At 38.1% G+C, this 22,037-nt stretch overlaps 2 protein-coding genes across 4 annotated transcripts; one reads left to right on the top strand and one right to left on the bottom strand.

Annotated features, from left to right (window-relative positions):
• Positions 1-6,755: 6,755 nt before the first annotated feature.
• LOC121190422 (aquaporin-11-like) lies at positions 6,756-10,703 on the bottom strand. Its single transcript, XM_041051136.1, has 3 exons — positions 9,994-10,703; positions 8,763-8,879; positions 6,756-8,442 (listed from the first exon to the last, which is right to left on the bottom strand). Exons 1-3 carry the CDS (start codon positions 10,583-10,585, stop codon positions 8,336-8,338), a joined length of 816 nt encoding a protein of 271 aa, XP_040907070.1. The 5' UTR covers positions 10,586-10,703; the 3' UTR covers positions 6,756-8,335.
• Positions 10,443-21,546, top strand: LOC121190421 (glycerophosphodiester phosphodiesterase domain-containing protein 5-like). Of its 3 annotated transcripts, none has more exons than XM_041051133.1 (17): positions 10,443-10,576; positions 12,877-13,009; positions 13,380-13,599; positions 14,342-14,445; positions 15,365-15,458; positions 15,746-15,805; positions 16,824-16,922; positions 17,023-17,116; positions 17,324-17,469; positions 18,021-18,103; positions 18,313-18,463; positions 18,727-18,951; positions 19,322-19,479; positions 19,573-19,720; positions 20,197-20,279; positions 20,419-20,498; positions 20,857-21,546. In XM_041051133.1, exons 3-17 carry the CDS (start codon positions 13,426-13,428, stop codon positions 20,937-20,939), a joined length of 1,782 nt encoding a protein of 593 aa, XP_040907067.1. In that variant the 5' UTR covers positions 10,443-10,576; positions 12,877-13,009; positions 13,380-13,425; the 3' UTR covers positions 20,940-21,546. The 3 variants fall into 3 exon arrangements, with proteins under 3 accessions (XP_040907067.1, XP_040907069.1, XP_040907068.1); XM_041051134.1 differs by lacking the exon at positions 10,443-10,576 and adding an exon at positions 12,116-12,214; XM_041051135.1 differs by lacking the exons at positions 10,443-10,576; positions 12,877-13,009 and adding an exon at positions 12,105-12,214.
• Positions 21,547-22,037: the final 491 nt, after the last annotated feature.

Genomic DNA, 22,037 nt, shown 5'->3' with positions numbered 1-22,037 from the left:
TATAGTAAGGCGTATTTTTCGGCCAAAAAAAGTCAAAAAATTTTTTGACCTCAAAATGTCATAAAAAACGTCATAGTATACTAAGGCGTATTTTTCGGCCAAAAAAAGTCAAAAATTTTTTTGACCTCAAAATGTCATAAAAAACGTCATAGTATAGTAAGGCGTCAAAATCGACCAAAAAAAGTCAAAAAATTTTTTGACCTCAAAATGTCATAAAAAAGTCATAGTATAGTAAGGCGTCAAAATCGGCCAAAAAAAGTCAAAAATTTTTTTGACCTCAAACTGTCATAAAAAACGTCATAGTATAGTAAGGCGTCAAAATCGGACAAAAAAAGTCAAAAAAATTTTTGACCTCAAAATGTCATAAAAAACGTCATAGTATAGTAAGGCGTCAAAATCGACCAAAAACAGTCAAAAAATTTTTTGACCTCAAAATGTCATAAAAAGCGTCATAGTATAGTAAGGCGTATTTTTCGGCCAAAAAAAGTCAAAAAATTTTTTGACCTCAAAATGTCATAAAAAACGTCATAGTATAGTAAGGCGTCAAAATCGGCCAAAAAAAGTCAAAAAATTTTTTGACCTCAAAATGTCATAAAAAACGTCATAGTATAGTAAGGCGTATTTTTCGGCCAAAAAAAGTCAAAAAATTTTTTGACCTCAAAATGTCATAAAAAACGTCATAGTATAGTAAGGCGTCAAAATCGACCCAAAAAAGTCAAAAAAAATTTTGACCTCAAAATGTCATAAAAAACGTCATAGTATAGTAAGGCGTATTTTTCGGCCAAAAAAAGTCAAACTTTTTTTTGACCTCAAAATGTCATAAAAAACGTCATAGTATACTAAGGCGTCAAAATCGGACAAAAAAAGTCAAAATTTTTTTTGACCTCAAAATGTCATAAAAAACGTCATAGTATACTAAGGCGTCAAAATCGGACAAAAAAAGTCAAAAAAATTTTTGATCTCAAAATGTCATAAAAAACGTCATAGTATAGTAAGGCGTCAAAATCGACCAAAAACAGTCAAAAAATTTTTTGACCTCAAAATGTCATAAAAAGCGTCATAGTATAGTAAGGCGTATTTTTCGGCCAAAAAAAGTCAAAAATTTTTTTGACCTCAAAATGTCATAAAAAACGTCATAGTATACTAAGGCGTCAAAATCGGCCAAAAAAAGTCAAAAAATTTTTTGACCTCAAAATGTCATAAAAAACGTCATAGTATAGTAAGGCGTCAAAATCGGCCAAAAAAAGTCAAAAATTTTTTTGACCTCAAAATGTCATAAAAAACGTCATAGTATAGTAAGGCGTATTTTTCGGCCAAAAAAAGTCAAAAATTTTTTTGACCTGAAAATGTCATAAAAAACGTCATAGTATAGTAAGGCGTCAAAATCGACCAAAAAAAGTCAAAATTTTTTTTGACCTCAAAATGTCATAAAAAACGTCATAGTATAGTAAGGCGTATTTTTCGGCAAAAAAAAGTCAAAATTTTTTTTGACCTCAAAATGTCATAAAAAACGTCATAGTATAGTAAGGCGTATTTTTCGGCCAAAAAAAGTCAAAATTTTTTTTGACCTCAAAATGTCATAAAAAACGTCATAGTATACTAAGGCATCAAAATCGACCAAAAAAAGTCAAAAAATTTTTTGACCTCAAAATGTCATAAAAAACGTCATAGTATAGTAAGGCGTCAAAATCGACCAAAAACAGTCAAAAAATTTTTTGACCTCAAAATGTCATAAAAAGCGTCATAGTATAGTAAGGCGTCAAAATCGGACAAAAAAAGTCAAAAAAATTTTTGATCTCAAAATGTCATAAAAAACGTCATAGTATAGTAAGGCGTCAAAATCGACCAAAAACAGTCAAAAAATTTTTTGACCTCAAAATGTCATAAAAAGCGTCATAGTATAGTAAGGCGTATTTTTCGGCCAAAAAAAGTCAAAAATTTTTTTGACCTCAAAATGTCATAAAAAACGTCATAGTATACTAAGGCGTCAAAATCGGCCAAAAAAAGTCAAAAAATTTTTTGACCTCAAAATGTCATAAAAAACGTCATAGTATAGTAAGGCGTCAAAATCGGCCAAAAAAAGTCAAAAATTTTTTTGACCTCAAAATGTCATAAAAAACGTCATAGTATAGTAAGGCGTATTTTTCGGCCAAAAAAAGTCAAAAATTTTTTTGACCTGAAAATGTCATAAAAAACGTCATAGTATAGTAAGGCGTCAAAATCGACCAAAAAAAGTCAAAATTTTTTTTGACCTCAAAATGTCATAAAAAACGTCATAGTATAGTAAGGCGTATTTTTCGGCAAAAAAAAGTCAAAATTTTTTTTGACCTCAAAATGTCATAAAAAACGTCATAGTATAGTAAGGCGTATTTTTCGGCCAAAAAAAGTCAAAATTTTTTTTGACCTCAAAATGTCATAAAAAACGTCATAGTATACTAAGGCATCAAAATCGACCAAAAAAAGTCAAAAAATTTTTTGACCTCAAAATGTCATAAAAAACGTCATAGTATAGTAAGGCGTCAAAATCGACCAAAAACAGTCAAAAAATTTTTTGACCTCAAAATGTCATAAAAAGCGTCATAGTATAGTAAGGCGTATTTTTCGGCCAAAAAAAGTCAAAAAATTTTTTGACCTCAAAATGTCATAAAAAACGTCATAGTATACTAAGGCGTCAAAATCGGCCAAAAAAAGTCAAAAAATTTTTTGACCTCAAAATGTCATAAAAAACGTCATAGTATAGTAAGGCGTCAAAATCGGACAAAAAAAGTCAAAAAATTTTTTGACCTCAAACTGTCACAAAAAACGTCATAGTATAGTAAGGCGTTTTTTTCGGCCAAAAAAAGTCAAAATTTTTTTTGACCTCAAAATGTCATAAAAAACGTCATAGTATAGTAAGGCGTATTTTTCGGCCAAAAAAAGTCAAAATTTTTTTTGACCTCAAAATGTCATAAAAAACGTCATAGTATAGTAAGGCGTATTTTTCGGCCAAAAAAAGTCAAACTTTTTTTTTACCTCAAAATGTCATAAAAAACGTCATAGTATACTAAGGCGTCAAAATCGGACAAAAAAAATCAAAATTTTTTTTGACCTCAAAATGTCATAAAAAACGTCATAGTATACTAAGGCGTCAAAATCGGCCAAAAAAAGTCAAAATTTTTTTTGACCTCAAAATGTCATAAAAAACGTCATAGTATACTAAGGCGTCAAAATCGGACAAAAAAAGTCAAAAAAATTTTTGATCTCAAAATGTCATAAAAAACGTCATAGTATAGTAAGGCGTCAAAATCGACCAAAAACAGTCAAAAAATTTTTTGACCTCAAAATGTCATAAAAAGCGTCATAGTATAGTAAGGCGTATTTTTCGGCCAAAAAAAGTCAAAAATTTTTTTGACCTCAAAATGTCATAAAAAACGTTATAGTATAGTAAGGCGTCAAAATCGGCCAAAAAAAGTCAAAAATTTTTTTGACCTCAAAATGTCATAAAAAACGTCATAGTATAGTAAGGCGTATTTTTCGGCCAAAAAAAGTCAAAATTTTTTTTGACCTCAAAATGTCATAAAAAACGTCATAGTATAGTAAGGCGTATTTTTCGGCCAAAAAAAGTCAAAATTTTTTTTGACCTCAAAATGTCATAAAAAACGTCATAGTATACTAAGGCATCAAAATCGACCAAAAAAAGTCAAAAAATTTTTTGACCTCAAAATGTCATAAAAAACGTCATAGTATAGTAAGGCGTCAAAATCGACCAAAAACAGTCAAAAAATTTTTTGACCTCAAAATGTCATAAAAAGCGTCATAGTATAGTAAGGCGTATTTTTCGGCCAAAAAAAGTCAAAAAATTTTTTGACCTCAAAATGTCATAAAAAACGTCATAGTATACTAAGGCGTCAAAATCGGCCAAAAAAAGTCAAAAAATTTTTTGACCTCAAAATGTCATAAAAAACGTCATAGTATAGTAAGGCGTCAAAATCGGACAAAAAAAGTCAAAAAATTTTTTGACCTCAAAATGTCATAAAAAACGTCATAGTATAGTAAGGCGTCAAAATCGACCAAAAAAAGTCAAAAAAATTTTTGACCTCAAACTGTCACAAAAAACGTCATAGTATAGTAAGGCGTTTTTTTCGGCCAAAAAAAGTCAAAAAAATTTTTGACCTCAAAATGTCATAAAAAACGTCATAGTATAGTAAGGCGTCAAAATCGACCAAAAAAAGTCAAAAAAATTTTTGACCTCAAACTGTCACAAAAAACGTCATAGTATAGTAAGGCGTCAAAATCGGCCAAAAAAAGTCAAAAAATTTTTTGACCTCAAAATGTCATAAAAAACGTCATAGTATACTAAGGCGTCAAAATCGGACAAAAAAAGTCAAAATTTTTTTTGACCTCAAAATGTCATAAAAAACGTCATAGTATAGTAAGGCGTATTTTTCGGCCAAAAAAAGTCAAAATTTTTTTTTTACCTCAAAATGTCATAAAAAACGCCATAGTATAGTAAGGCGTTTTTTTCGGCCAAAAAAAGTCAAAATTTTTTTTGACCTCAAAATGTCATAAAAAACGTCATAGTATAGTAAGGCGTATTTTTCGGCCAAAAAAAGTCAAAATTTTTTTTGACCTCAAAATGTCATAAAAAACGTCATAGTATAGTAAGGCGTATTTTTCGGCCAAAAAAAGTCAAACTTTTTTTTTACCTCAAAATGTCATAAAAAACGTCATAGTATACTAAGGCGTCAAAATCGGACAAAAAAAATCAAAATTTTTTTTGACCTCAAAATGTCATAAAAAACGTCATAGTATACTAAGGCGTCAAAATCGGCCAAAAAAAGTCAAAATTTTTTTTGACCTCAAAATGTCATAAAAAACGTCATAGTATACTAAGGCGTCAAAATCGGACAAAAAAAGTCAAAAAATTTTTTGACCTCAAAATGTCATAAAAAGCGTCATAGTATAGTAAGGCGTATTTTTCGGCCAAAAAAAGTCAAAAAAATTTTTGACCTCAAAATGTCATAAAAAACGTCATAGTATACTAAGGCGTCAAAATCGGCCAAAAAAAGTCAAAAAATTTTTTGACCTCAAAATGTCATAAAAAACGTCATAGTATAGTAAGGCGTCAAAACCGGACAAAAAAAGTCAAAAATTTTTTTGACCTCAAAATGTCATAAAAAACGTCATAGTATAGTAAGGCGTCAAAATCGACCAAAAAAAGTCAAAAAATTTTTTGACCTCAAACTGTCACAAACAACGTCATAGTATAGTAAGGCGTTTTTTTCGGCCAAAAAAAGTCAAAATTTTTTTTGACCTCAAAATGTCATAAAAAACGTCATAGTATAGTAAGGCGTATTTTTCGGCCAAAAAAAGTCACAATTTTTTTTTACCTCAAAATGTCATAAAAAACGTCATAGTATAGTAAGGCGTATTTTTCGGCCAAAAAAAGTCAAAAAAATTTTTGACCTCAAAGTGTCATAAAAAACGTCATAGTATACTAAGGCGTCAAAATCGACCAAAAAAAGTCAAAAAATTTTTTGACCTCAAAATGTCATAAAAAACGTCATAGTATAGTAAGGCGTCAAAATCGGACAAAAAAAGTCAAAATTTTTTTTGACCTCAAAATGTCATAAAAAACGTCATAGTATAGTAAGGCGTCAAAATCGGACAAAAAGAGTCAAAAATTTTTTTGACCTCAAAATGTCATAAAAAACGTCAGAGTATACCAAGGCGTCAAAATCGGACAAAAAAAGTCAAAATTTTTTTTTACCTCAAAATGTCATAAAAAACGTCATAGTATAGTAAGGCGTCAAAATCAGACAAAAAGAGTCAAAATTTTTTTTGACCTCAAAATGTCATAAAAAATGTCATAGTATAGTAAGGCGTCAAAATCAACCAAAAAAAGTCAAAATTTTTTTTGACCTCAAAATGTCATAAAAAACGTCATAGTATAGTAAGGCGTCAAAATCGGACAAAAAAAGTCAAATTTTTTTGACCTCAAAATGTCATAAAAAACGTCATAGTATAGTAAGGCGTCAAAATCGGCCAAAAAAAGTCAAAATTTTTTTTGACCTCAAAATGTCATAAAAAATGTCATAGTATAGTAAGGCGTCAAAATCGGCCAAAAAAAAGTCAAATTTTTTTTACCTCAAAATGTCATAAAAAACGTCATGGGGTGCAATGCGTCAAAATATGCCAAAAAAAGTGTGTATTCAACATGTGTTGAATGTTATCTATGCTGTAGAGTGAACAGTGGAGCTGTTTGCCATTTTAATCACTCAGTCAGCGTGGGGAGGGGGTAAGAGAGGGTACAAAGGTCATGTTGTGTAACAAATACCACAGAGGCCAAAGTAACAGGTGCTCTTGAGGTGGACAGGATTTTATGGGTATTTTTTTTTTTGGGACTATCCAGACCTCCTGGAGGACTGCAGCAGGAGATGATTTAGTGGTTTTGTCGATAAAGTAATGGATTACAAGTACATCCCGTCGTCAGTATGACTAAAATGTTAAGTAATGACAAATGTGTACAACATTTTTCATATACATAAAGTGTACTAACAAAATAGGGAGACTTGTGGATTGACGGTGATTTATGAGCATAAACTAAACAGTATAAACACAAACGAGGACATCATCTTACAAAGGGATGTTTTTAATCAATATACTGATGTATTGAAAATATTAGATATTAGAAATGCATTTAAATTACAACAATATACAAAACATGTTATCTAAAAACATACTATACACTTTCCTGACAGATGTTTAGTCAGAAATGTAAGACAAAATTGAAGTTTATTCACATTATTTAAATATTCATCAACTCTCAGAAACACAAATTGTTTTGACCATTCAGACTCTGGAGGTATTTAAAAATGCAAATGACCATGCCCTTTATGAACACAGAGATGGAAGTGTCTTCACTTTTGACAGAAAAAGAATGCAATGCAAATATTACACTAGTATACTGTTGAAGGATAAACAGTAAATTATCAGCTGGAGGGGAACATAAAGTCAAACATGATTTGAGCAGGAGAACATTAAGATTCAACAGTAAAAGCTTTGGTCATCTAAACTCAAACAGTATCAGAATCACAGTGATAACAGTGAAACCCAGTTCTCTTTAAGTTGTGTTTACATATCAAGTGTACTATGAAAACTTAAAGTGTAAAGTTTTGACAACTGTGCAAAGTACACCCGAAATCAAACTAAGACAGACCAAACCCATAAAACATTGTTTCACTTCACCTTTAATTCACTTTGCTTCAAAACTCTTTTCTTGGGATTTCAAAGATTCTCACGTACTGTAAAGTAGCTGAAATTATGTCATAAAATTAGTTATTGTTCCTTAACACTAATACATGTATTTTCTAGGAATGTCACTTGGACCTTTGGCATTGAGAAAATGTCTTCTGTCTCACTTTGTGCACTTATGTTAACTTATATCCAGTGAATATAAAAAGGACTTTCATAAATATACCTGGAAGCACCCTGCTTGCAAAACTGAAGACATTTATTGAAACTTCTGATGCTCATAAATCAACCAAACTGCATAGGGAAAATTACAAATTTAAGTTGCTATAGTGTCTTACTTACTTTACACTTTGGTTAAGCTGTGTGCATTTCAAGTTTCAATATTTTTATGTTTTGCAACCAAAGTGCTTCCAGCTATTTTCATATTGTTTCCCATTTGGTGTAGTTTCATGTAAACTAGTGATGCAGTGAGTTACAGTCTCTGAACAAGAAATGCTTCATTTCAGCAGTAACACTTGGTTACATACACTTCATCTGTAGTGTTGTGCTTCTGTCAGTCTTCATATGAAAAAACATTTGGCAAAACTCAAGTACAGGTATATTTATAAGCGTTACATATGCTTAAATCTGTCATGATAACAATACAAAAAAATTGAGTTGAACTGAAATTTTACTGAATTTTTAGTTCTGACTTATTCTGTTGGTACTGTAATTTGATTGGTATGATATCTATGCAATCTGTACAGTACACAAAGATCTGATCTGAATCACGGACGTAACACACAAATCGCTGAAGTTTGAAAACTACCTGCAGCTGCAAGTTTTGACACTCATCACTTATCATTTGCTGTTGCCACAACTTGAACCATGAAAGAGAAAACTAAAACCAAAACTAACATTACAAAACAGTGGCTTTAAACCCTTCATAGCCATCAGTCGCATTCTGACACATGAACAGTACAAGTTATTACTGGACTTAATGTGCTGCCTTTGTAAATGTTAATGACAAAAGGAGAAAATAATCTATTTATCCTGGTATTATTCACACAGACACAGAATAAAAAGTATGCTCTGGTGAATGTGGCCTGTCTCCACCTCACTGCTACTGTGTCTTCTGTTTCTGGACAGCTGGGACATCCAGCCCAATGGTACTTTTTCCAGAGAGGAAGGGGATAATCTTCTCAAACAGAAGGATGCAGCTTGCCACACCTGGGACCACATGTGGAAAACACAGGAGGTTATTATGGTGGACATATGGGAGCCGGTATGAATCATTAAAAACAAATAAAAATGACCAATGTAGAGGACAGCCATCCTTACACACAACATAACACTGCCTATGAGCATGGTACATGTGTGGTCTCATGTAAAGTAGCTATGGTCCCTGTGTGTTACCGTCTCTTGTAACAGTAACAAAGGGTCTTTCGCAGTACCAACACTTTCAGTCTTGAGGACTTCATTGACAACACACAGAAAATATGTGGCATGACCACTCCCAAAGACCACAAATGTGCCTATTGGCACCTTACCCAGGATTGGTCCTAGCCAGTAGACAAAGCAGTACTCCATGTAAGTGTGGCCGCTGCAGGGGAACTGGATGGAGAAGGCCAGGACAGGGTTAAAAACAGCTCCTGAAATGCTTCCACCTGCAGAGAGGCAGAGGAACAACTGAGTCAGGTCTGAAACATGAAACGGCAACCATGTGACTGATTCTCTTCGTCTTTGAAGAAGCTGATGGTAACAAAGATCCAGATTACTAGGGGTGGTTAACCGGTCCAATTTCCTGATTCGATTCGATTACGATTATCGAGGTCTCGATTCGATTACCAATCGATTATTGAGTTTCCATTTGACAACAGTAACCCAAAATACACCATTGCACCATTTTTAAAAACCACAGGCAGCTGCTGAATTACCCAACTTCTCTTTTATTGAGAAACATCTCTTTCACTATTGCGAGAGTCGGGGTACACCCTGGAGTGGTCGCCAGTCAATCGCAGGGCCGACACGCAAAGACAGCTAACCATTGGAGCTGGATGGATTGGTTGGTTGCTGGTTAATGGTTTTTCCTCGTTCCTTGCCCGGCTAGCACAGTAAGCTCGCTCGCTGGCTCCGCTACAGGGTTTTGTGACTGTTAGTCAACAGCTCCGCTTTACTTTTAAATCCTGTATGACAGCCGGTAACTGGAGAGTTATAGCTGTGTATTACAATAAAAAAAATCGTTCTTTGGAAATTTAATCAATAATCAATTTTTGTCACCACCCACACAGATTACACAAGATTTTTGGAGCAACACAACCACCAAAAGTATGGTCTCAAACTGAGGAGGCTATAAACGTAACATAGAGATGTATTAAAACTTGTCCCACAAACCAAATCCCATACAGAAAACGTGGGGATTTGGGGGCCCCAGATCCAGCCTTACCTATTGAGTGGTTAACATAATCACTGATAACTGACCAGTGATCTCTGTCTGTGCCTATCATTTTGATTTCACTGGTCTCAGCACCAGTGAAACTTTTTTTTTTCCTCAAAATTTAAATTTGATTAATCCGGAAAATACTTGGCAGATTAATGGCAACTAGAATGGCCATTGATCTGTTTGACATTAAATGCCATTAAATTTAATTTGATTTAATGTAATATTGTGGTCTTCTCAGGTCCTATATTGGTTTGTGTGTATGAGTGTGTTGCGCAAGACAGAATTAAACAAAATCCCATAATCCTCCCTTTCAGCTCAGGTGGGATTCATTAACACACCTGTGTAAACCAGAGCGGTGATGACAGCAGCGATGCAGTGAGCTCGGAGTTTCTCGTCCACTTTGTGGACATGCATGGCCGCAGCCTGGACTATGAACGCGCAGGCCAGCTCCACGGCCGCGGCCTCCAGCAAAGTCCCACCGAGCGGGTCAAAGCATCTGAACCCAAACTTCTGGTGCCGGAGGTGGATGTCGGAGAAACCCAGCGACCACACGGAAGCTGCGAAGAACTGCGCGGCGACCGCAGCTCCGAACTGGCATGCTATGAGGACGGCGGCCGCCTTGCCGTTGCTGGTCCCGCGGCAAAAGCTCTCCAAAGCCCCGGTGGGGTTACACATCGCTCCCCGGAAAGTTAGTAGGTGGACGACCGTCATTGTGTAGGTGAGGGTTAGGCTGACCGGCAGCTCTAACCGGGCCGTTTCGCCCAGCAGTTTGAGTTCATGAGTGCAGCAGCAGAGCTGGAAGGTGGACGCCGCTTCCAGAAGGTAAATCCAATAAGCTCCAGGGAACAGACGCGCTGCCGTCCGGCGGCTCACTTCGCTGAGGAGCACCGCAGCTCCCAACACCGCCAAGGAGACCCCCAGGTCAGTCATTACCTCCAGCTGTTCAGCGTCCAAGTACAAGTACACAGCGTTCCTCCTGATGGGTTTAACTTTACTTAAAATCCCTCCTCCTCGGCGTCAAAGTCCAGTTGCTCCACGCTGTTACCGCTACCGCGTCAAGACCGTCACCGTGGAACAGGAAACTGGGTGGGGTAGCCTTCAAAATAAAAGAGTAGTTGTTGTTAGGCGTTGTTTCCACTTCACCAAGTCAATCGAGCCGTTTCCAGTTTTTATGCCAAATTAAACTAAGCCAGGTTAAACTTCCCTTAAGTTTCATAGACGCAATGTTGCTGATAATGCGTTGCAACACGCCGTCAACCAGGTTTTATTCTGTAAGCTGTAAGAGGAAATTGGGGTATTTATTTTGAAGTGCTCGATGCTTGATCCTGTTTGGGGCAGTACGGATTGGGAGTGACTGGCTCAGGGAGGATGAAAACATTCCTGCAGTTGCAGGTTTGACAACTTAGTTTTTTTTCCAGAGAGGGATCAGCAAGAGGCGCGAAACGCAGTTATTAATGATAATAGTAATGACTTCTACAAATGACTGAGAGTCTGAATACTTTTATCAAAGCGGTCTGAATACTTTGTTATTGCTGTACAGTTATTATAGAGTCTAAAAACTATATGTAAAATAAGATGAGATATAGTTTTGAGATATAATTTACGGGGGCCCTCCACTGATTTTACTCACCATGAGGAGTGCTTACACAGCTGATGTGACAGATGTGGACATTTATCAGTCTAATAAAAGACACTATGGTTAAGCAGAGCTCAGGGAGAAACGGTGACTTGACCAGTTTCTTACAAGCCCATTAACAAAGCAATGTGATGATAAGCGGCGGAGAAAAGGCCAAACAAAGAGTATTCACACTTATATTCTGAGGGAGCTCAGTACAGTTTACATGTGCTGGTACTGTTATTCCAGTGACCTCACATGCTTTTTTTTCGTGACCTGTGTGTCTTATTGACCTTATTGCAAACCAGAATCCCTTTTGACCTGGACTCACCTGGTGATGCAATGTGTCGGCATCACCGTGACAACAGGTGGCAGTCAGTGATACAGGAGTGCTGCAGGGCATCAGCAGGAACAAACGTAAAGTAGAAATTAATTTGCAATGCACTGATTTCCGCGATAACTTTCAAAATAAAGCTATATTGCGCTTTAAATTTCATTGTTTTTGTTGCATTTGTTTTGAATATAACTTTCCAAATTAAATGATGTTATCATTTTCATACACAGTCACAAATTAGTAAATATTGATGATTATTTGTTTTGTGTTTCCTCATGAGACGTCGCGTGTGCGTTGTAATTAGTCATGTAAAAGTGGAAAACAAAAGGTCAAATTAAAGCTAAAATACTATTTGTATTTCATCACATTATGTCTGTTTATATTAACCGAAGGTGTTCAATTTCTCCTCCAGAGTAAAAAAATGTTTTGATGCTGTATTTTTGAAGCTGAAGTGTTTTACTTCCTCTGTCCGTGTAGGTAAATCTGGTTGACTTCACACAACCACATTCACCGAGGCCTTGGGGCCACTCGCTCTTGACGATAACCGGCGAAGGTCTGCGCGCCGCGGCTTGTTCTCTGCCGTTCACCGGGAGTGAGAACCGTCCTGGCGGTAGGATAACAGCTTGTTGATATTGAGATAATATGCGGTGACAGCGGAGATACCGACGCTGATTTGACATCGATGTGTTTTCATTGAGGTTCAGCTTCACGCTTTAGCTCTAACCGGGTCTCAATAGGTCCCGTTTTTTTCTTCTTCTCTGCTTATGGTGTTACCAAACCGCGTTAGAAAAACCTGTCATTTTGAGATTATCGTGCCGCTTGCCAAGACAGATTAATGACTATACTTGATTTTTAGTGTTTACGAATTATACGTCCCCAGGCTTCAATTCAGCTCACATACAAGACACGATTGAAGCTGCAAACCAGATGTGGAAATTAATTTTTCAAATTAATAAAACGTTTAACGATCACGTGTGTCCGGAATTTGTCAGCACAATGGCAGTTTTTTTTATCTTTAGTCCCGTTCTGTTGATGCCGATAAGCAAGGCTGCACTGAAGTGTTAGATAATTCAAAATAACTGACCTGTTGACAGTCCCCGTAATACTTTATTCCTGCTGATAAAACCATTTTCATGTGTCAGTCTTATATTGCAGCTTTATTACGGATTATTATGTCTTTAATCAGGCGGATATTTGTTGTTGTTTTGTGTACAACAGGTGTCACCACCTTTTGGTTTAATTGCATTAAAATTGTCATTTCAATTCACACAGAAATTGGTCATTCAGGGACTCACCTGGCTGAGCTGTCCTTTGTTGCCCAGCAAAGATAATGACCTGAGACAGAGAAGAGCTGCCATATCTGAAGAAGCCTGAGGGGGAAGGACAAAAAAAAAGAACTGATGAGGTCTGGGTAAATCTGAACCTCTATTTATCAGAAACTGCAGCAGAGCTGCCGGGAATTTATTTCTGATGACCTTCTGTGTAAAAGAGAAAAAAAAACAACAACAGTGAAGACAGTTTACAAAAACAGTTTGGGAATTTTTGGCTTTGAGTTTTGACATTTCCTGTTGAGACTTGGTAACTGAGGCTGGCTGTTGTAAGGAATCCTGGATTTAAAGCTGTTTTTTTGTATATTGTTTTTGTTTCCATTCTGCACAAAAACATGATGTAAAGCGGTGTCAGTTTTAAGAAAATGTACTCAGACTCATTTTTACTGTGTGTGTGTACTGTGGTGATGTTTCATTAAGGATGTTTGTTTGTTTTCTGTGTTTCAGGTGTGTGTGAGCAGGACGGAGGGTGTACCTGGGTGTGTATGAGCCAATGGCGTCCACGTTGATCCAGCTGCAGTTCAGCCGGCTCCGTGGCCTTCGTGCCAAAGTGCTGCGGCGTTACGAACACCAGCCTTTAGTGTCTTGTCTGGCCGGTCTGTATGGCTGCCGATGGAGACGCTACGAGAGGAGCTGCACTCAGCCTGGAGACTGCTGCTGCAACAAGGTCAGACAAACATCCAAGACGTGTTGTACACTGGCCACATCTGGTCCAGTGTGTTCTCAGTCCCTTAATGTCATGGCTGTATTAATTTTAGTGCAGAAATAATGAATTACAATAACATGTTTAAGGAAACAGTCTTACCAAAATAAAAAGTCTAATTTTCAAAACATTCACTATAAGAACTGACGCCTTTCACAAGGGGCCAAACAGAAACAGCCAACTAATGAATCCTTGAAGAACATAAATCATTGATGCAGGTTGGAAGGAGACAGAACAGATCAATAAAAACAGTGAAATATAATGATTTCTTTAAGGGCAGACAGTGTAATTATATCTCACTGTTTTATTGATTTTCACAGTTATTGTTGTTCAGCATCTTTTCCTCAGCGTCACCATCAATTTTTAGATGAGAAATGGTTTTCAGATAAGACAGGGCTTCAGTTAAATACAGTGTAAAATCTCAGATCAGTCATGTACTGAACTGATGCTGCGGTAAACGGCACGCAGCGAGGCCAGAGCTCGTGCTTCTAGAGCTGCGTCATGGTTTTTACAGGCAGTGCAGTTAAGCCAGTAAAGAGCTTTCCTGCTTGAATTCTTCTTTCTCCGTAGAGGTCAATGGTCAGTCTTCATCTCCATGGAAACAAGGCTGTAAATGGAGGGGAAAAAAACCCCACGCATACTATGCGTGGGGTTATAAAGGTCAGTGTGACAGAAATCTGTAATGATTTGTTTCTGTTGCCCTCAGTTGGAAGGTGCCAGCTTTGCTCTGCTTGTGGCGGCTTTCTGCTTAACACTGGTGTTTCTCTACTTCTGGGGACAAGCAAAGAACGACTACAATGACTTTGATTGGTGGGTTGAGTAACACTTACCCTTATCATGGAGGCATAAGTGAGCCTACAGTAGATTGCATGTCTAATCAATGCACACATAAACATCACTGTATCCATGACTGCGTTAACTAGAGGTAAAAGGGCTTGTTGACCATTATTCACCCTCCATTAATCCTACTCATTATGAAGTGCTAGAGTACCACCTGACTCCAGATTTTCTAATAATTAAACAATTTAGAAATATGTACATATAAGTAAAAAAGATTAACGGGCTGCTGACAGTTACCTTGTCATGTTTTCGTAATACAGCAACTGAAGCTTCTTGTTTGGCCTGTAATCAAAATTCTGCTTAATAATTTATGATTAGTTGGAAGTAACTGACAGTGAAAACACCAAGTTTTTAGGAGATTGTCCTATTTAATCAAATAATTTGTTAAGAGAACTCCAGTGTTTTAACAGTAAACATTCTGAAAGTCAGGGGATTCATTGCAGACAATTTAAAAATTACCAGTTCTCTAAAATAACTGCTGTTGAACTTTTAGTTATCAGTCTATATCAGGACTATACAGTATAGTCTTTCTCTGAAAAGTCAAGCCTATTTTTTTTGCTCTTAGCTGTAGTAGAGCAGTGACAGGAAATGAGGAAGAGAAAGATGACGATGCAGGTTTTTCTCGTCCATGTTCTCATTATTAAATCGGTCAGCTTACCAATGTGGCAGTCTGTGGCAAACCATGGTGCATTTCTGTAACAGCTGGGTGACATCTCTTTGAAACTGATCAGTTTCCAGCTCATCTTCTCTGTTGACACTCAAAGACTGTCTCTGTCTCTCTGCATATACTGGACTTCAGGCCTCCTGTTATATTCACTATAGTCCTTCATTATTAATCACTAAGTTTCTGTTTCCACCTGTGTACCTGGACATCACTCTGGGTGTGCAGGTTTAACTTTGGGAACCTGGGCTTCTGGTTTCCCTGGTCTGTGGTGCTGCTGGTCATCGCTGCAGGCTTCTTCACCTACATCACGGTGCTCATGGTGAGGCACAAACACAACACTGAGGGTTTAACTGGCACGTGGTTTGGTTTGGGATATCCACCACAGCATGTCTCTGTTTCAGTTTCAGTTCTTAGAGTCCAACAATTGTCTAAATCAAAGACGCTTGTTCGTCTGCTAAAGATCTGAATAAGTTTGAAAACCACGAAGTTTCTTTTTGTGTCATGCTGCGTAATGGTCGTTCTGTGGTGTGACTACTGCTGATGTTAAACTGAGACTTTATAACTCATCAGATTTAACTTGTCCGTTGCTCTTATTCCTCTCTGCAGCTGTTGGCTGTGTGTTTGCTGTCAGAGGGCCAGAAGCTGTATTTACACTGGAGTCACAAGGTAACGCTGCTGTGTCTCACCTCGCTTTTCCTTCGACAGCTGAATCACTGTATTTATTCAGAGTTTAATGTTTGCACTGACAGTTTCCAGAGTATCGTGGGTTTTAAGAGATTACAGCAGCTCTATGACTGACTCTATTCAGTGACAACATCACAGATACCTCATTATCCATTGTGTCCTTGGCTGATAATTACTGTACTAAGACTAAGACAGAAAAAGCAATTCCCGTGCAAAGGTCACTGTGGTTCTGTTTTTACACTTCGTCAAACTCTGTTTCTGTTGAGTGATTGTACGATAAATAAAATACAGTCCCCATTAAGAAGTGGGTTTCCTGTTTACAAACAGCTGATGCTTGCACAGCAGGAAGGGAGAAAACTGTAAACTATAAATGTAACAACTTGCTGGAAACCCAGTAAAGTTCCAGTTTAGAAGTAAATTTCCGTTATTTCCAAAACATTTCTGTAATTCCCACCACACTTTGAATTCCCCTGTAAACCTCTGCTGCTTCCATCAGAAGTTAAATTGTCAGTAAATCCCAGTGTGTCAGTTCCACTGGAACCAGAACAGAACCAGCACCATGTTTAACAGAACAGCTGGCAGCTTTGGGTCATTACACATTTGTTTCATCAGCCCACACAACTTTGTTCCAAAAAACCCTGTCGGTTTCTTTTTGAGTTGTTGAAACAACACGCAGCTGCCCAAGAGACATTTAGTAACCAAGTGTCTAGTTACTTCTGCAATTTGGGGACTGTGTGTTAAAAGGGTTTTATCTCTCAAAGTAATTATTTCTATAATGATACTCAAATAAAACTGAGACTTAGCACTTTAATGTAGAATCCATTATTTTATATCAAACTGGGTCTGCAGAAAAATACATTCAGTCTGGACTGAATGTATTTTTCTGCAACAGATGTGAAGTGGTTTTTTACAGGTGTAGAACTTTATTTTAATTTGCCCAAATTATAACTGGATCATATGTGGATGACAGGTTTTCTCTTTGCCTTCTCTTTGCTGTCAGATCGGGATTCTGGTGAGCCTGACTTTCTCCATCGTAGCCACTGCCGTCTTGTCCGACCTGTGGAGCAAAGAGTGGAAAACATTACTCCTTTCCTTTCAGGTGAGACTCTTCTTCTTCTTCCTCTCCTCCCGACAACCCTCACTTTCTCCCTGTGTGGTTTCCACTAATGATGCCAGATTTTGTTTTGTGCCCTGACCAGGTCACAGCACCTTATTTACATCTGGGTGGAGTCTTACTGATGACAGCGCTCTCTTGGCCAATTGCTTTGCATTTCTTTCGCATGAACAGCAGAGGTGAGCTGCACAGTTTGATGCACAAACATACCTCCTGATCGTGACACAGAGTCTGAGTGTGAGGCTGCTATATGTAGTGTTTACAAAAGTTGTATGTGGCTGTTTTCATTTGAAAAATCAAATACTGCAGGGAGGGGAACTGGTTGGTCCTGATTTTACAATATCTGCTGCTGAATTTTGTTGCCAAACCGTGTGTTTGTGTTTCAGTGAGGCGTGGCCTGATCATTGGGGTGTACGTGACCGTCCTGTCGGCCCTCTACTTGGCCCCCCTCGGTTTGTATTCTCCTTGTATCAAAGAGAAGCAGACCCTGGGCCCCGCACCGGCCCTCATTGGCCACAGAGGAGCACCCATGGTGAGCAAGAACCATATAAAATACAATACTACCCAGTTACAGTTGTCTTATCAAGCTGTTTTTCTGACAATGCACTTGTCCCCTGAACAGAATCAGGAACATTAAGAAAATGGGAAATTGTATAGAAATGTACACAACAAATTTTAGTCAGGACTAGAGCTGCAACTAACAGTTAATATTCTTGTTAATATTCTTCAAACTATTCTGAAAAAGTTACATCTTTTCAGACAAGGGAAATGACCTACCGTTTTTAACTCTGGATACAAGACAAGATCCTGTGCAAAGCAATGAAATCTGAAACATTTCCTAAGTGTGAGCCTGGGAACGCTTCTCACATCCTTCCTGTATTAACTGTTTGGAGCCCAGAGACCGTGTTTCTGGTTTCACTCTGAGCACTGCTCTAGAAAACAGCACTTGCAAAATGTTTACTCTAAGAAATGTGCATTTTAACTACAGTTTATACACCGACAACGGCTACAAGCTGCCGCGTCTGCTGCATGTGAATGTACTGATGGTCTATTGACTGTCAATGTTTGTAACTCCATTTGCAGCTTGCTCCAGAAAACACACTGATGTCATTTGAGAAGGCGGTGGAGGCAGGAAGTAAAGGCCTGGAGACGGACGTCACCATCAGGTCAGTCAGCAGCCGACTGGGGAACATTTGAATGTGGCATTTGATATTTGGTCAAACTAGAATTTTGGCTTATTTCAGATACTCATTCTGATATGGAACAAGCTTTTCTAAACTGAGACCTGGTTTAATTATGATAGATGTTAAATAGATAGATGTTAAATAGCACTGCATTGATACAAGTGAACACTGTTGCCTTGTCATGGTTGCAGTTTCGATGGGGTGCCCTTCCTGATGCATGACCGCACCCTGCGACGGACCACCGACATCCACGAGGTGTTCCCCAACCGGACGGACACCCCGGCGGCCATGTTCACCTGGGCTGAACTGGAGAGCCTGAACGCCGGGGCCTGGTTCCTGTCTGTGAGTCACACAAGCTGAGTTACACACAGTAGAAAATAAACAGCAATGCTCACTATATTGACTTTGTCTGCTCCGCACTGATATTACACAACCATTTTAACAGGCTGAACAATAGTCAGTTAGCTGATTGGTAAAAAATTGAGCTAATTCTTCATCACAGAAATACCACAGTACCACACAATAATCAGAGAGCAGATGAAGAACATATTAACCAGCATGTTACGTCACCGATTTAATTGGGTATCGATGGCCGTCTCTTCCAGCACAATCCGTTTGGCACAGCTGGTTCTCTGGGAGCCGAGGACCGACAGCGGGCGGGGAACCAGTCTGTGTGCAGCCTGCAGGCCTTCCTCCAGCTGGCAGCTCACACGGGCAAACTGGTGATCTTTGACCTCTACCGTCCACCCAGGGGTCACCCTTACAGGGATACCTGGATCCAACGCACGCTGGAGGTCGTCCAGAATGAGTCTTCCATTCAGTCCTCGCAGGTGAGATACTCCTTTATTCCAGCAGGAGTAGATGTCTGTAAAATTTAAACTTCAGTAAATGACATCCTGTGACAAAAGAAAACAAGTGATACTAAGATCAAAAGGAGGATAATGGTGTGACACATTTACATTCTACATTTTGTACTAGTGAATAGTTTTATACAGTAAAAGTGAATAAGTTTACTTCCCTTGTTTAGAGGCGATGTCTCATCAGACTGTTATAAAATCTTGGAATTTAACAGCATAGTTTGACAAAAGGTAGTTAATGACTTACAGAGAGCCTTGCAAACAAGTGATGGGTAATAATGTGACGGCCTCTGTGGTATTTAGTGTCACCACTTGTGTGTGTGTGTGTGTGTTGTCTCACCAGGTGCTGTGGCTGCCATCAGATCTGAGGGCTCTGGTGCAGGAAATCGATCCTGAGCTCCAGCAGACGTCTGGAAGTCGACTCCCTCTAGAGGAGCTCCAGAGTAACCACATCATCAAACTGAACCTGCACTACAGCTCCATGTCCGCCGAGCTTGTCAGGTCACACTGTGTCTGTGCGTGTCTTTGTATTGGCGACGCCCCTGGGTATTTAGTAACACAACGTGTTTTTTTTTTCTTCTCACTCGTGTGCAGTGAGTACACCGCCGTGAACATCACCACCAACCTGTACGTGATCAGCCAGCCGTGGCTCTACTCTCTGGCCTGGTGCACTGGAGTCCACTCAGTCACCACCAACGCCCCCCAGCTGCTCAGCGCCATGAGCTCCCCGCTCTTCCTCATGGTAAGACTATGAGTTACAGTTCAACCAACATCTCTCATGTTCAGCCTCACCTGTTTCACCAGCAGTGAGACATTCAGCACTGAACTTCCACAAAGTTCAGCCTTTACCTTGGAAATAAAAAAAATCTTCCCTTAAGGTCCACTTATTTGCTTTACACAGAACTTTCAGCTGAATGTCATGGTCTTCATCAGCAGACTGAGTTTGCTCAGGTGTCTTGGATATAGCTAAGCTCATTTACTTTACTTGTACAGTTACAGGTGGTCATACATGACCACACATTGATTTTTAAGTCACCTGTTGACAGGTGAACTATTTCCACAACAGGTGGGCAAACTCCACTTGATGAAGACGGTGACCTGCAGCTGAAAGCTCAGCAAAATGTTAGTGAGCAGACTGTTTTAAGACTTTAACTGAACTGAGTTTAAGGAAACAAGCCTCTCTACCTTCACACTGTTTCATCTCTCTCTATCTTTCAGAGTCCAGATGAGTTCAACCTGATGTGGATTCTCACTGATTTGCTGTCCCTTGTGCTGATCCTCATCGTCTTCATTTTTCACTGGTGAATCACACCCGCTCGGTTTTAAAAACACTGACAGTGAATTAGAAAGTGCATCCTACCTGTTTATTCTCTGAATAAACCGGAGGTTGGGTTGAGTTTTCACCCTGCATCTTAGTTTTTGTTTTGTGTTTTCTGGCAGGTGGCGAGAGCGAGGACTGGCCTTCTCCTCAGGCAGCAAAATCACTGTGGACAATGGAACTTACAGCAAATTCAAAACAGGTAAGCTACTGTAAAAAAAAGGATCAGAGTCAGAAACAAGGTGTTAATTTTCCATAGGCATCCACTACAGCTTTTAGTTCATTAGCATTGTGGATGTTTAGGCTTCAAATGTTATGATACAGATGTATAAAATATGTCTATCTAATCTAATTGATAATTAAAATATTCATGAGTTGCTTAATTATGTGAGAAATTATTTTTCACTTCTGTATTTTAAGATTTTTTTGTTTTCCTCTTGTTTCCGTTTTTTTTTTTTTTTTTTTTTTTTTTTTTAATAAATGTGTCCAGCTGTTACGTTACTGTTACCAAACAATATTTTGTTAATCCTCACCTTTTTGTATCTGATCCTCATTCGCAGAGATGAGTGACATATGGTCAGTCACCAGCGCTAACTCGCAAGCAGAGAGGACGCCAAACCTGGCAACCGTCACAGAGCACTAACCTCCGCCTCTGAGAGGAGCCGACCTGGCAACACTGAGCCACATACTGCCAACCTAAAACACACTGTGTAAAGTCAGTTTTGTTTTAATGAAATAAAGTGATGGAAACATTTCTTCACTTTGTTAGTAGCTGTTTTATCAGCATTCTGCACAAAAATCGAATGTTCTCGTCAGGTTGAACGTTAAGTGATTTTACCTCAGAAATGAAAAAGTTCGTTTAACATTTTAAATTTGGATGGATGCGTCCGATCGCACTGCCTTGAGCCAATGTACCTTTTTTTTTTTATCCCTCCATTAACTCTCTGAATGTGCAGAGTCGTCCTTTGGCTTCTCTAAAATCACAGCAGCACATTAAAGAGAAATTAAATTCATCCGTTCTTTGCAAAATGTCATTTATTCATGTCTACATCAGGATATGTGGTCACATCATGGATAAAACAATTTCTCCTCAATAAACAAGGTCCAAAAAAGTAATCTGATTATTTCGTGGTGTTTAAAAATCAGTGCTAATGGTTCATATATTTAGGGGGAAAAAAAAAAAAAAAAAGCCAAATGAGAATAAAATCATTCACCGTCTACAGGGACATGTTCTAGAAACAGTCTAACTACTGTGGATCAATTCATATAAACAGCTGGTGTTTGAACTTTGTGGCACACATATGGTCTGTTTCCTTGCGCATACAAAACTAATAATAAAAAAAATCAGCCAACTGCAGCTAGTTTTAAATCCAGATTGTCTTGTAACTGGTCTTAATATGTCCAAGTTTGACTGAATAAATGAACGAGGAAAAAAAAAACAGATCTGAGGGGTCGTTTTTGAATGATAGGTTACCTTTGGTGTGGTTTATATTTTTAAGAGATTGGATCTAAAACACATTAAAAAGTGACTATATTTCAAACTGGTTTGGTAAACTTAGAACAACTGAGCATAAATACAGATGCAACTGGAAAAAAAAGCTACTTACAAGACAATCGAGAAGGAACAAGAAAGACCTCTTTATCTAGGATTTTGGTCATGGCTGCCATCGGACTTTGCAGCTGAGTTACCTGCTCAGGAGCCCCTGATCTTTCTTGTGCTTAGAGATCAAGGCCTGGATTT

The sequence above is a fragment of the Toxotes jaculatrix genome, chromosome 12, assembly GCF_017976425.1.
Source record: "Toxotes jaculatrix isolate fToxJac2 chromosome 12, fToxJac2.pri, whole genome shotgun sequence".
In the NCBI taxonomy this organism is placed as follows: Eukaryota; Metazoa; Chordata; class Actinopteri; family Toxotidae; genus Toxotes; species Toxotes jaculatrix.
This window is presented reverse-complemented; position numbering and strand designations above follow the sequence as displayed.